The sequence below is a fragment of the Lontra canadensis genome, unplaced genomic scaffold (assembly GCF_010015895.1).
Source record: "Lontra canadensis isolate GAN:19392208 unplaced genomic scaffold, GSC_riverotter_1.0 scaffold17, whole genome shotgun sequence".
Lineage (NCBI taxonomy): Eukaryota > Metazoa > Chordata > Mammalia > Carnivora > Mustelidae > Lontra > Lontra canadensis.
In genome coordinates, this window is record NW_022631011.1 from 1,319,027 (window position 1) to 1,331,211 (window position 12,185).

The 12,185-nt window shown below is 50.4% G+C and overlaps 1 protein-coding gene across 2 annotated transcripts in view; it reads left to right on the forward strand.

Annotated features, from left to right (window-relative positions):
- Window positions 1-12,185, forward strand: part of ST8SIA5 (ST8 alpha-N-acetyl-neuraminide alpha-2,8-sialyltransferase 5) — a 50,950-nt gene that overhangs the window by 26,625 nt on the left and 12,140 nt on the right. For both annotated transcript variants that reach the window (XM_032859474.1, XM_032859475.1), the window contains one exon: window positions 5,610-5,702. In XM_032859474.1, coding sequence (XP_032715365.1) covers window positions 5,610-5,702 — 93 coding nt within the window. The remainder of the gene's footprint in view (window positions 1-5,609; window positions 5,703-12,185) is intronic.

Below are 12,185 nucleotides of genomic sequence, written 5' to 3' on the forward strand. Positions count from 1 at the left end.
ACCTGGGGAGGAAGGGCAGTGTTAGGTAGGAAGCCGAATGCACGAACCTTATCTTGTACCAGCCAGTGGTGCCAGGGCTCAAAGTACCGTGGCCTCCAGGAAAGACCCCATGGCCCCGACAAAGCTCTGGAAGGGGTTCAGGCCAAAGGAGAGCCTGCTGAGGGGCAGGCTTGCAGAGAAAGCCTGGCAGGGATGCACGTGGGCCCCTGGGCATGCTGCAATGAGGCCTCTTCCACCTGCAAGCCCAGAGCCCAAGTCTGGGGAGGAGGAGGAGGACTGTTGTGGTCACCTCTGCCATTGTCTTCTCACTTAGGGGAGGCTGTCACCCGCTGGTCAGGCAGCCGGGGCTGCCCTACCCCACCCCCCCCCAAAGTCCCTGAGGGCACCGAGGAGGGGCAGGACAGACAGAGCTTGGTGCCAGCCCCGGAGGTGGCTGCCGGAAGCCAAGTGGCATCTGAGATGAGCTGGGCTGCCGGGCTGACCGGCTGAGACTATTTATACCTGCGAGGTGCTAAATGTGCTGCAGGCCCCTCCTCTCTGAGCTGGGCAGAGATCGTCTTTCGAGAACTGGAAGAAGAGACAGTGACTAACTCACCTTGAGAGGCTAATAGAGTTGAGAAGGTTAGAGAAACTGCTTTTCTCAATCTTGTAGCAGGTTAAGGGGGAGCTTGTGCTGTTTCTAGGGAGAGCTAGGACTTCAATAAAAGGGCATTTATTGGTGATTTCCAATAACACGAAAATCATAACCCCATTACAGAAAACATAAAAATACAGAGAAGTATTTTAAAAATTGTTCATTGTCCCATTACTCAAAGAAACCCACCATTAGTGCCTTGTTGCAGCCCGTCCCTTTGCCCCACGCATTCACATATGTATGTCCCATTCTTTTGGGACATCAGTTTTGTAACTTGCATTTTCCACTCAGCATTGTCCTGCGAGTATCTTCCCCTGTCATTCCACAAAGAAACTGGAAGCCTCATTTTTGATGTCTGCATAGAAGTCTGGGTCCAGGCCAAACAAGGATTACCATGGCTTTTCCCAGAATGCCATGCTTGGGTGTCCCATCAGAAGCAGAACGCGGGGGGACACTTGGAAGCCCTCGTTACACTCTCCTTTCTTCAAGTTCATTATCTTTAGAGACAGGGATGGAGAAGTGCAGCCCAGAGAAGCAGAGCCCAGGCGAGAGCTATTATCTCCATTTTCAGCTGGGAAAACCAGGGCTTTCGAGCCAGGCAGGGAGTGGTTTTGATGGCTTGGCCGAGGTACCATGTGGAGAGTTTTCAGGGTGGCTGGGCTTCGTTATAGTCGTGCACAGTGAGAAACACAGACGTGCAAGTCACTGGCAGGAAGGAAGAGGGTTTTATAGTCATGCCCAGAAGCAGGAGGCACACCACACCAAACATTGGGGAGCACCGGGAGTTGGGATCAGGAGCAGAGGGAGTGAAGGGAAAAAGTGGGCAAGAGCCTCTACTGTGGTTTCTGTGGAAGAAACAGGTGAGACAGGTACACAGGCCTGGGAGTCATCAGTCTAAATGATCTCAGTGGGCTCTGGGGCCTAAGGGGCTGCCCTAGCTGTCTGGTACCTGGCCCTGGGATGATCAAGGCAGGGGGAAAGCAGCCCCTATTGGGAAGTGGTGGGGAGTATGTGTGAGCTCTGGACTGATTTGTTTGCATAGGAAAGGTGCTCACAGGTGGTTCCTGTCTCCAGGAATTGGCTAGCCCTGGGTGGGGCGGTCTTCCAGGGTCAACAAGGCCCAGATATTAAAGCCTCAGAAACACAGTTTATCCATGGAGTGTGCAGCAGAGAAGTGACCAGGGACATCCCCGCGTCCAAGCAGAACGCAGCATGGGCTCTATCCCGCTGGGTGGCAGGGGAGGGGGTTTCCTGGCAGCAGTGGAAGGAGGATGCTGGCCTGTCCAGATGGCAGAGAAGCTTCCTGAGGTTACTCGTGCCTGACCCAGCTCTGCCATCAGCCAGCCGCAGGGCCATAAGTGGTCACTGACTCCCTGGAGACTCTTGCCCTTTGATGGCAAGAGAAAGGAGAAAGAAAGGACTGAGCATTTCTTGGGTGCTTGGTGTGTGCCAGGCACTATCCTGGGACTTTCCCCAAATTTCTCATCAATATCTTCTCTCAGCCCTGTCACACATGAATGGCACTTTTGTGTGTGTGGATGTGACAGATGAGGAAAGTAAGGCTCATAAAAGTGATGGGCCTGGGGTGGCTTATGAGGGGCAGGGAAGGAATGTGACCCTGTTCTGAAAGCCTGTCCACCGAGTGGGCACCAAACACATGGCACAAGACCATCTGGAATCACTGTACTGCCCAGTTCCCTGTAGGGGTAAGATTGGGGATTCAGCAGGGAGGGAGACTGAGTGGAGTCTGGCAGAGGTAAGCTGGGTGCGCCTGATGGAGATAGTGGAGGGGCTGGCTGGTCTTTGAGAGTTTCTTCCTTGTCTTTGTAGATCATCATTCCACAGTTAGTTACATTCTGGTTTGGTTAGTGAATGGGAAACACTGAGGGGTCATATTGTGTGCTGGGTGGGCCCTTGGCTATTATTTTAAGGAGGAGAAAGCAGAGGCCCAGAGAGGATAAGTGATTGACCCACATCACATAGCTGGTTTAGAGGCATAACAAAGATGTGTCTGCAAGACTTCTAGCCCCCCAAGACCAGTGGGGTAAGTTTCTCCTAACTAACTCCTGCACCATTGAATCTGGAGCTTTTCTTAGTAGCAGCCTGAGATCATGGCTTCAGATGACCCAGTGGATTCGAAAGGACATAGTGCCAATGGCTCTGGTTGCAAACGATGATCTTTGTGATAAGACACCAGACCTTGCTTACAGTTGTGTGACTGGAAAATGATGTCAGTTATAGCCAAGGTCATGGACTTTTCTGGTGGCCTCATGCTGACCCCTTGTTCTTAATTATAGGTAGTCAAATCCATTGAACTAGTGAAAGCAGAAGGGGATTTACTTAGGGGAAAGAATATAATATATAATAATAACAAATAGGAGAAATAATAAATATGATATATTTACATATAAATATAATATCATGAGGGTGATGCTACCACTGTAGTTTATATATAATAATAAATAATATATAATAATAAATGTAATATATTTACATAAGAATATAATCATGAGGATGCTGCTACCACTGCAGTTTCCAAGAGATATGCCACCTCTGCCACATTCTGCACCAGCAAAACAGTGCCTGGAGCCTGGCTATTCTTTATGGATAACACAACTCTGACTCAGTCTTATGCAAATGCTTCTGATTGGTCGAACCTAAATGGCATCCACACCCTAGTTGCAAGGGAGTCTGGGAAATGTAGTTTTCCACTTCACAGCATCTGTAGTACAAAAGGTACAGAGGTAACAAAGAGTCCTTTCTTTGAGATATTCACAACAGTTTGGAAGGGAAAACAGATACATAAACATAATACAATGTTAGTTGTTCTAATTAAGAGACAAAGTAAGAGGGACCCCAGGAGTGAGGGTCAGAGAAAATTCTCAGAGGTAGGGGCAGTTGAGCTGGGTACTGAAGGATAAATTTGGGTTTGCCAGATGAGAAAGACAGACAAAGGAATTCCAAAACAGGGAGAAAAAGGTGAGTGTGATATTTTGGAAATCCACAATGCCTAGTTCTTATGAACTCCACTTCATTTCTTTCACGGCATGAGAATAAGGAGTCAATTTCATTTTGTCAGTAAGAGACAATTTGTTATATAAAATGTTTTAATATTTTAATGGAGCACCTGGGTGGCTCCAGTTGTTGGGTGTCTGCCTTTGGCTCCAGTCGTGGTTCTGGGGTCCTGGGATCGAGCCCTGCATTGGGTTCCCTGCTCTACTGGAAGCCTGCTTCTCCCTCTCCCACTCCTCCTGCTAGTGTTCCGTCTCTCACTGTGTTTCTCTCTGTTAAATCTATCTATCTATCTATCTATCTATCTATCTATCATACGCATATACACATACATGCATATGATATAATATATACACGCACACATATATGAGTTAAAACTACTTAAAAACATAACTTTAACACTTAACTATTAAATTATATGAAAGTTATGAACAAATATTTTAAAACAAAGTATTAAACATGATACTATATACAGAAGTTATTTAAAATGCAGGTATTGTAAAAAGCCACTTTATTGGGTAAAATGCCTTTCTGTGTATAGAGCAGCACATCCAGGAGTTGGTACACAGAAATGAGGCATGTGAGAACACATGGGAAATAACTGCCCCCACGTGCCAGGAAGATTTCTGGGACGTGCTGGAGGAATGACTTTATTCTAAATCCTGGGTCATGGCACACAGCACCCAGGAGCAGCCCTGAGGCACCACTCCCACATCTGATTCTCCAGAGCTACCTGTCCCCAGGCCACTGACCCCACTTTTAGAGTGGCTTGACCCTGCAGGCTTCTCTGGTGTTGAAATGTTCTGGGATCCAGCGCCCCAGCCTTTTCTGAGCAACCTCCAGACAGAGAGGCTACAAGGGCTGGCCCCATCCTGCCTCCGTGGCTGCGTTCAGCAGTGAACTGTGCTTAATGTCTGCAGGTGCTCTTTCTTCTCTGAGCTTGTGGGAACTTCAGGTGTGAGAGGGGACAGCTTTAAAGGTCTCCTCACCCAGTGATTGTGGGAGGCCACAGGGCCTTTTCAGGGGACACCAGCTGTCTTTACAGGTGAGTGGACAAGAGCAGCCTCGAGTCAACGTGCAGGCTCATGTCCCAGCTTTGCCACCTACCATCTATGTGGCTCTGGGCGACTACAGAGCTCATTCCAGATGCATATGCGGACTGCTTTCCTCATAGGCTAGTTCAAAAAATAACAAGTGGGTGTACCCATGTCAAGCACTTGGTCCTAGGTAAGGGCTCAGCAAGCACTCGCTAGAATCGGCTTCTGTGTGGAGTTGCAGGAGGGACCCTGAGGTGGCTCTGGCAGGCCTGGAGACAGCTGGCGTTGGGAAGGGCTTGGACCCAGCCCAAGCCTGGCCCCATCCTCCTGTTTGTAGGACCTGAGCTCCATCTCCTTAGCCTCCACTTTCTCAGCTGCCAAATGGGGAGAAAGAAACATCAGCCTCACCTAGTCACAGCGTGAGCTTGAGAGCCGGGTGAGCTACTGACAAGTGGAAAAAGCAGCAGATTTTCACTGTGTTTGTATCCCTGGGGGAGGAGAAAGGGGCAGGAAAGGGCAGGACTAAAGTTGGAAGTCCGGGTCTCACCACCCCGACTCCCCGTGCCGCCTCCATCAGGCACCGATCACCGAAGCTAATGAGACCATGCCCTGGGCATCCTTCCCTTTCCCTTCCCTTTTGCAGCCAAACCTTCTTCTGAATGTCCTGATTTGCTGAGATGAGTTCATGCCTTGTAAAGGGTTACACTCCTGCGGCAGTGGGGTGCTGTGAGTAACCAACCACCCCGTGATCAAGCCAGAGGGCCCCACCGGTCCTGGGGACCCCCTATGAGGTCATCTGCTGGGGTGGGTCTGGTGTGCTCTATTAATTTGACCAGGATCGACTTGTCCCCACCAAGAGCCCCATAGTCCCCCCAAAGTCTGGCTGGCTTCTTCATATAGTAATTTCTGTCCCTGTTGGTTCCTAGGTACTTTGAGTTTTACGAGGGCCCGTTTGAATATAACTCCACAAGATGCCTGGAGCTGAGGCACGAAATCTTGGAAGTGAAGGTGCTGTCCATGTGAGTGTGGCTGGGACGGTGGCGGGGACGGGGCCCTTGGGGTGGGGCAGGACCAGGGGAGGGAGCGTGGGATGGGGCAGGCACCCCATAGAGCGAGAATGAGATCTCCTTGCCCCGGGCCTCTGGCACTTGGAGAGCAGGGATAATTGTGCATTTTATGAAAAAAGACCAAGTTGGCAAGGTCACCTCTGGTGACTCAGGGGATTCAATCCCGGTCTCAATTACCGGGCTCCGTGAGATTGTCTGAGGCAACTCCTGCATGGAAGCCAAAGAGAGCACAGGAGCATCTTACCCAAAATTCAGCACTCCGAGCGGAGGGTTAAGCAGCACCCTTTTGCCATCATCTTTTCAACCTTTTATATTCATTAAATTAAGTATTTTTTAAATTATTGCAACGATAGAGCATTCAAATGGACAAAAAGGCATAGAGTAAAACCCCCCGTCTCACAGCCCCTCGGTTCCCGGCAGAGGCAGCACGGGTGTCCTTGTGCACTCCCCCGGGGAATCTGCTTCAACCAGCACCTGTGCACAAACACGCTTTATTAGGATTTTGCTCACAAATCACAAAAGAACTGTAATTTCTGCTCCTCACCCAACAGCAGAACACCCATGGCTTTTTTACAACCTATAGGAGAAAAAGCACATTAGATGCAGCACATTTCAGTGACTATGGGTTTCCACCACCCTCCTCTCCCACGTGGGACTGCCACAAATTCACCACCCACTGAGAGGAATGTTGCCGCGCTCGTCGTGATATTTGGTTTGAAATGAAATTTGTGTGTATTTGAAAACATTTCTACCTGGATGTGGAAAAGGACTATAGTTAATCTATAATTAGCGTTGGGGGCTCTCGTGGGCCCGTGAGCGATCCCTGGGACCATGGTCCGTGGCCGACGGGCAGGAGCCACTGCGCCTTCTGCCATCTGACCCAGTTTCTGTGTAGTGTGGGTCATAGACGGAGCATGCGCCTGGGGAGTTGTCAGACCTGGGATCTTAGCAGCTACAAATTACTTGATCTTTCTGAGCCTTTCCTTACCTATAGAAATTAGGACACTGTTACCCAACTTTTAAGGGTCACCGCAGAGACTAGAAGAAGTAGCGTATGTGAGGGCAGATGGCCCCTCGGTCCGCGTCCATAGTAGCACACATAATAGGTGCTGCCTCAATGTTCATATGCCTCCCTCCCTTTTCTTCCGCTTCTGGAACCACTACCAGCAGCAGCAGCTTTTCGGGGCTGTCTTTCAGAATCTGTAAGTTTAACAGCTGCAGGAAAGCTCCCAGGACATGTCCCCCTGGGCTTAGCTGCGTTATGGTCCCGGTACCAACCAATGGTCTCTCTACCCTCTCCAGAGGTAAATGTGTGAGGTAGGTCCCCCTCCCATCAGCCCCAGCCAGCCCTGAGCTGAGCACACACCCTGGTCCCTGCCCTCATGGAGCTCACAGCCCAGCAGGGAAGCGGACATTAATACTTGTTTACCCTAGGGAGACAAGGGGATGGCAGGGAACTGGACTTGGACTGGGGTGAGGAGGGGGTTGTCAGTCAAAGCTCCTCTGAGGGAGGGATGCTGGCACTACCGTTGGAAGGGTGATAAGAGGTAAGTAGGCCAGGCAGGTTTCAGACTGAGGGAACAGTCTGTGCAAAGGCCCTGTGCCAGGAGAAAGCCCGCTGTGTCCCCGGCTCTGAAGGGTCAGGGCAGCTTAAGAGGGTCATGCCAGCGTGAGAGGGGAGATGGGGCAGCCATGTTGCTGGAGGGCCAGACCAGGGCCTGACCTGATGAGGCTTTGCTGTGTGGACCAGGATTCAGATTCTGTCATTATTCGAGGGCTGTGGGAACCCATGGAAGGCTTTAAGCAGGTGGCAGTGGGGTGTGTGTGATGTCATCAGTGAGGAGTTGCGATTTGGTGGCAAACGTGGCTGTCCACGCTTCAGGCATGAGTCAAATTCATCAGCTCCTAAGCAGAGACCCTTTGTCTTTTCCTGGAATTCAAAGACCTCAGGCCTTCGAAGAACTTTAGATCCCACAGCTGCAGAGGTGGGAAGCCTGAGATCGAGGTGCTGGCAGGGCTGGCTGCTAAAGCCTCCGCTTGACTTGCCGATGGCCGCGTTCTCCCTCGGCCTTCTCGTGGACTTCCTTCTGTACCTGCCTGTGTCCTCATTTCCTCTTCTAATAAGGACATCCGTCATACTGGATGTGGGCCCACCCTCATGGCCTCATTTCAACTTAACCTCCTCCTTTAAGACCTTGTCTCCAAAGAGTCACATTCTGAGATCTCAGAGGTTAGGATCGCAAATAAGAGTTTTGAAGGAGAGATGATTTGGACCCTGAGAGTCCCTATCCCAGCTTCTACCGTGCCCTGCATCACAACGTTGTGGGGTGGGGTGGGGTGAGGAATCTTCCCACAGTCGGTGCCCACCTTTGTCCCTAATCAGGGATGCATGTCTGGTGCTCAGCAAGTTAGCCTTGAACCCTCCTCTCTGCCTTGGGCCACCCGCTCTGGTCTCTTGAGCTGAGCTCCGTCCCAGCTGGTGACCCCTGGGCCCTGCACCATTCTGTCTCCTTCACATCCCTGTGGTTCCCAGACCCTGGGAGCCTGGGCCCAGTGGCCCTGGGGCTCTGAGAGGAAAGGTGGAGGCTATTTGTGGGGCACGGGCATGAGGCTGTGCCTCCTTTCCTGGGTCAGCAAGCTGAGGTTCAGTGGGACCTCCAGGGCTGACATCAGAGAGCCCAGAGGCCAGCCTCGGACTCGAATGGTCCTAGCATCATCCGGGTACCTGGGGGCCTCACTGGCCCGGGGCTATGCACGCTGCTCCCAGTGGAGACTCTGAGTCATTGGAGGAAGGTTAAGTCGCCATATGTGCGTGGAGGGGGCTGCGCGGCTGGGCTGGGAGGCCCTTAAGGCGTAAGAATGACAGCTGGCATTCGGAGGCAACAGGGAGGGGTGGGATTCATCTGGGAATAATTCTGGTCCAAAATTGCTCCAAACGCTGGCAGAAACCAGTCAGCCGGCAAATTCCCACATGGAGAAGGCCTCAGTCCCGACGATGGCAGAAGCAGGAGGAGTCACTCTGTGGTGATGTATTATGACGTGCGTCGTCACTAATACTTGTACAAATTATTTGTTTCAATGTAGTCATTCTAGAGCCTCTTGGTTTTTGAGCCAGTTCCCACCCGGTGGGGCTGGTGCTTGGGGTGTCACCCCAGGCCCTCTCCTGCTGCCCCTTCCCCATCTTTCTGGGGCGGGGAGGCCTGTGCTGCACACAGGAACAGAGTCTAGGAGCCAGGGCCACCCAGGCTGGGGGCCCCTTCATGCCCATGCATCTCGGAGTCCCCGAGTGTGCACGGGCTCAGGATGTGGCCGTGACACGAATGAGTGGGCAGGGCATGTACATGAGAGCTGGGTGGAGACAGAGGAGGCCAGCGGAGGAAAGGGGAAGAAAGAAGAACAGAGATGGTCATGATCACCTCCTATCCTCACCATCTCTTGCACATGGTGGGAAAAATCAAGTAGGATAGAGACGCTGGTAATAATAAGAAGCCACAAGCCCCTGCCCCATGCCTTCACCCCCCCCAGCCCTGCGTCTTTCGACTCTGGCTGTTCCTTCTGGTCATTACCGCCGCAGCTCTCAGTGACACACTCCTGCTGTTGTTTCTTGACTTACCGCGACGTGCACTGACGTCCGGCCTCAGTGGGTGAGGGTTCAGCCCCCTTACGATACCCCCCACCCCTACTGGGTTGGGGAGAATTGCTATTTTTAGTTTTTCCGTCTCTAGATTGCCTGAGTAACTTGTTTCTGGTTCTGCCAAATACTGGCAGTATTTCTTGAGCCTGTCCTTTGTAAGATGGGGTTTTTAAAATTATCCCTATGTTTTGGTTCCAGTCATCAGTGCATTCACCTTTAAAAGGTCAAGGCTGATAACGTTTACATTCTCTTGGTACCCATAATGAGCCTATTTTCGGGTTTGCTCTATAGGTTGACTCCAAGTTTTAAAGAACAGGAAATAGTTATTTTATGTCCTTTCTTGTGCATCCTCCCCCTCCCCTTTTTTACCGGAGCATCAACTCATCATTTCCCCCTTGAACTCTTTGTCTCTGTTATGCCCTATCTGGGGTTTCTGCCTGCCTCTCCTCCAATCAGACCTTCCCCTCAGGGTTTCTCTTTATCCTCGTTCTCCAGCGTGGACAGGCTGCTCTCTTGGTGGGCCACATGCCATTGTCCTGGGAACTTCCCTTCCCTGCCTCTTAGCTGGGATTCACTCTTGTGGAAAACCCATAGCTTCTTCTTGTTTCTACCCATCTTCCAGTCATTTCCAAATGATGGGTAGGAGGTCAGGTTTTGAGTTCTGTGTCTAAATGACTTAATTCTTCCCATATTCCTGATTATTGCTTTGGCGGGGTTGGAATTTTGGGAGAAAACCATTTCCCCTCCGAACGCTAAAGACTTCCCCCATCACCTTCTAGCGTCCAGAGTAATGAGAGCATGATGCTTCTTGTTCCTTTAGAGGTGTCCTGTTTTCTTCTCTCTGCAGTGCTTCCGGATCCTGTAGTTCTGAAATGTCTGGAGGGTGGGTTTCAGGACAGACACCTGTCGGACCGCTCTGTCCGGGATTCATGTCCAGACTCTTGAATGTTCTTTTGGATTTTTAAAAATATTTCCTTCTCTCTGTTCCTCTCTACTTCCTCTTTCCAGTCCTTCTAAGAGTCGCACCCCCGACTTTCTGGATCGCTCGTGTAGCATTCCCCGTCCAATGTCCTCTTTTCTGTCTCTGCCCATTGTTTCCACTTCCTGAGAAAAGTCCTTGACTTCATTTTCCAGCTCTTTGAGCAAACTCATCCTACCCCAGAGCTCTTTCTTTGTCCTCAGAGCTATCTATTCCTATCTTTAAGGGTGTCCTGTCTTCTAGGCTCTCTAGAGACACTAAGTAGACTCTTTTAAAGTTGTATTTTGTTCCTCCACTATTTTTCTCTTTGGATATTTTAACTGATGGTTTCTCTTCATCTGGTTCCTTCCAGTTGACCAGGTGACCCTTGCTCATCTGATTCATATTTACATTTAGAACAACAAAAAGCTGAAGAGCAAGCCTTCCTCAAGAGTCCTTGTTGGAGACACTACTCTTTTTGCTGTTATGATGTCCAGATCTTTTCATTGGGAATGATAATTTGTTTTTGTTTTTGTTTTTTGGTAGGAACTGACAGTCTGATTCAGTCTCTCCCTTCCCTCTGCTGGACACTGACTGTTTGGCTGCTGTGGTTTGAAGGTTCTGGTACAGACTTACAACTGATGCTCTTTTTCAGCACCATGTCCCATCCCCACCCTCCACCTTCTTTAAAAATGTTCTGTGGGGTTGGACACTGTTTCTGGGCCATGTCACCCCTCCATATGTCCCCCCCTCCTCCTTTCACACACTTGTCAAGATCTCTCTTCCTCTGAACTCCCCCGTCCCCATCAATCTATTCTAGGTCTATATAACATTTTTGTTCCTCTTCTGGAATTTCAGTGGTGTCTGCAGAGAAAGGAGATCAGAGCCTGGGATCAACCCTTCATTTTTAAAGGAAAGGCAATCTCTACATTTGCAAAGCAATTTATAAAATATTCTTATGCGTATTATCTCATTTGATCTTTCTGACAACCCTGCAGGACAGAGGTTGTTATATTGGTTGTACAGATAAAGCACCCAAGTCTCAGAGAAATTCAATGACTTGTCCAAGGCCACACTGCAAGTCGGGGATGGAGCCAGGATTCAAGGTTGGGCGTTCGGGCCCCAGCCTTGGTCCATTGTGTGACAGGTATTGGAGGCACAGAGAATGGGACCCAGATGCTGGTAAGACTTGGACCTGGGACCCCGGCCCACAGTCCTGCGAGGACTGTGTTTCCACGTGGTGTCTGAGGCATTGGCCATGTCAGGTGCTGCTCTAGGGACCTGTGGGTTGTGGAAAGCAGGGGAGGGAAGCTGTGGGGGAGGCAGGGGTGGGCCGTGACATGTCCTCCGATGTCACATTAGCCTGAGAGGGGCGGGCTGCAGTGAGAGGTTTGTGGAAGCCAGAAAGAAGGCATCAGCCTGGAAAGAAGAGGGGTTCCTTCCAGCTCCTTAAAGTGGCCAACTAAGATCCTGCCCCAGTGGGTTTGTACTCACTTTTCTCTTTGCCTGGACTGCTCCTTCCCCAGGTGTTTGCATGGCTCCCTCCTAACCATTTCAGTTCTTTGTGCCAAGTTCTCCTCTTTAGGGAAGCCCTCCCTGACCAGCCCTTCTGAAACAGTCACTTTTTCCTTCATTTACCTTGCTTCATTTTTCTTCAGAGCCCTCGCCTCTCCCGGACATGGCATTATTATCTGCTTTCTTTCTCTCAGTTGGGGTAAGAACCCTTGAGCTGAGATCTGCCCCTTGAACCCATTCTTAAGCGTATAATCCGGTATTATTAAATGTCGCACTAAGTTGTACAGCAGATTTCTAGCCCTTGTTCACCTCATCAACCTGAACCTCT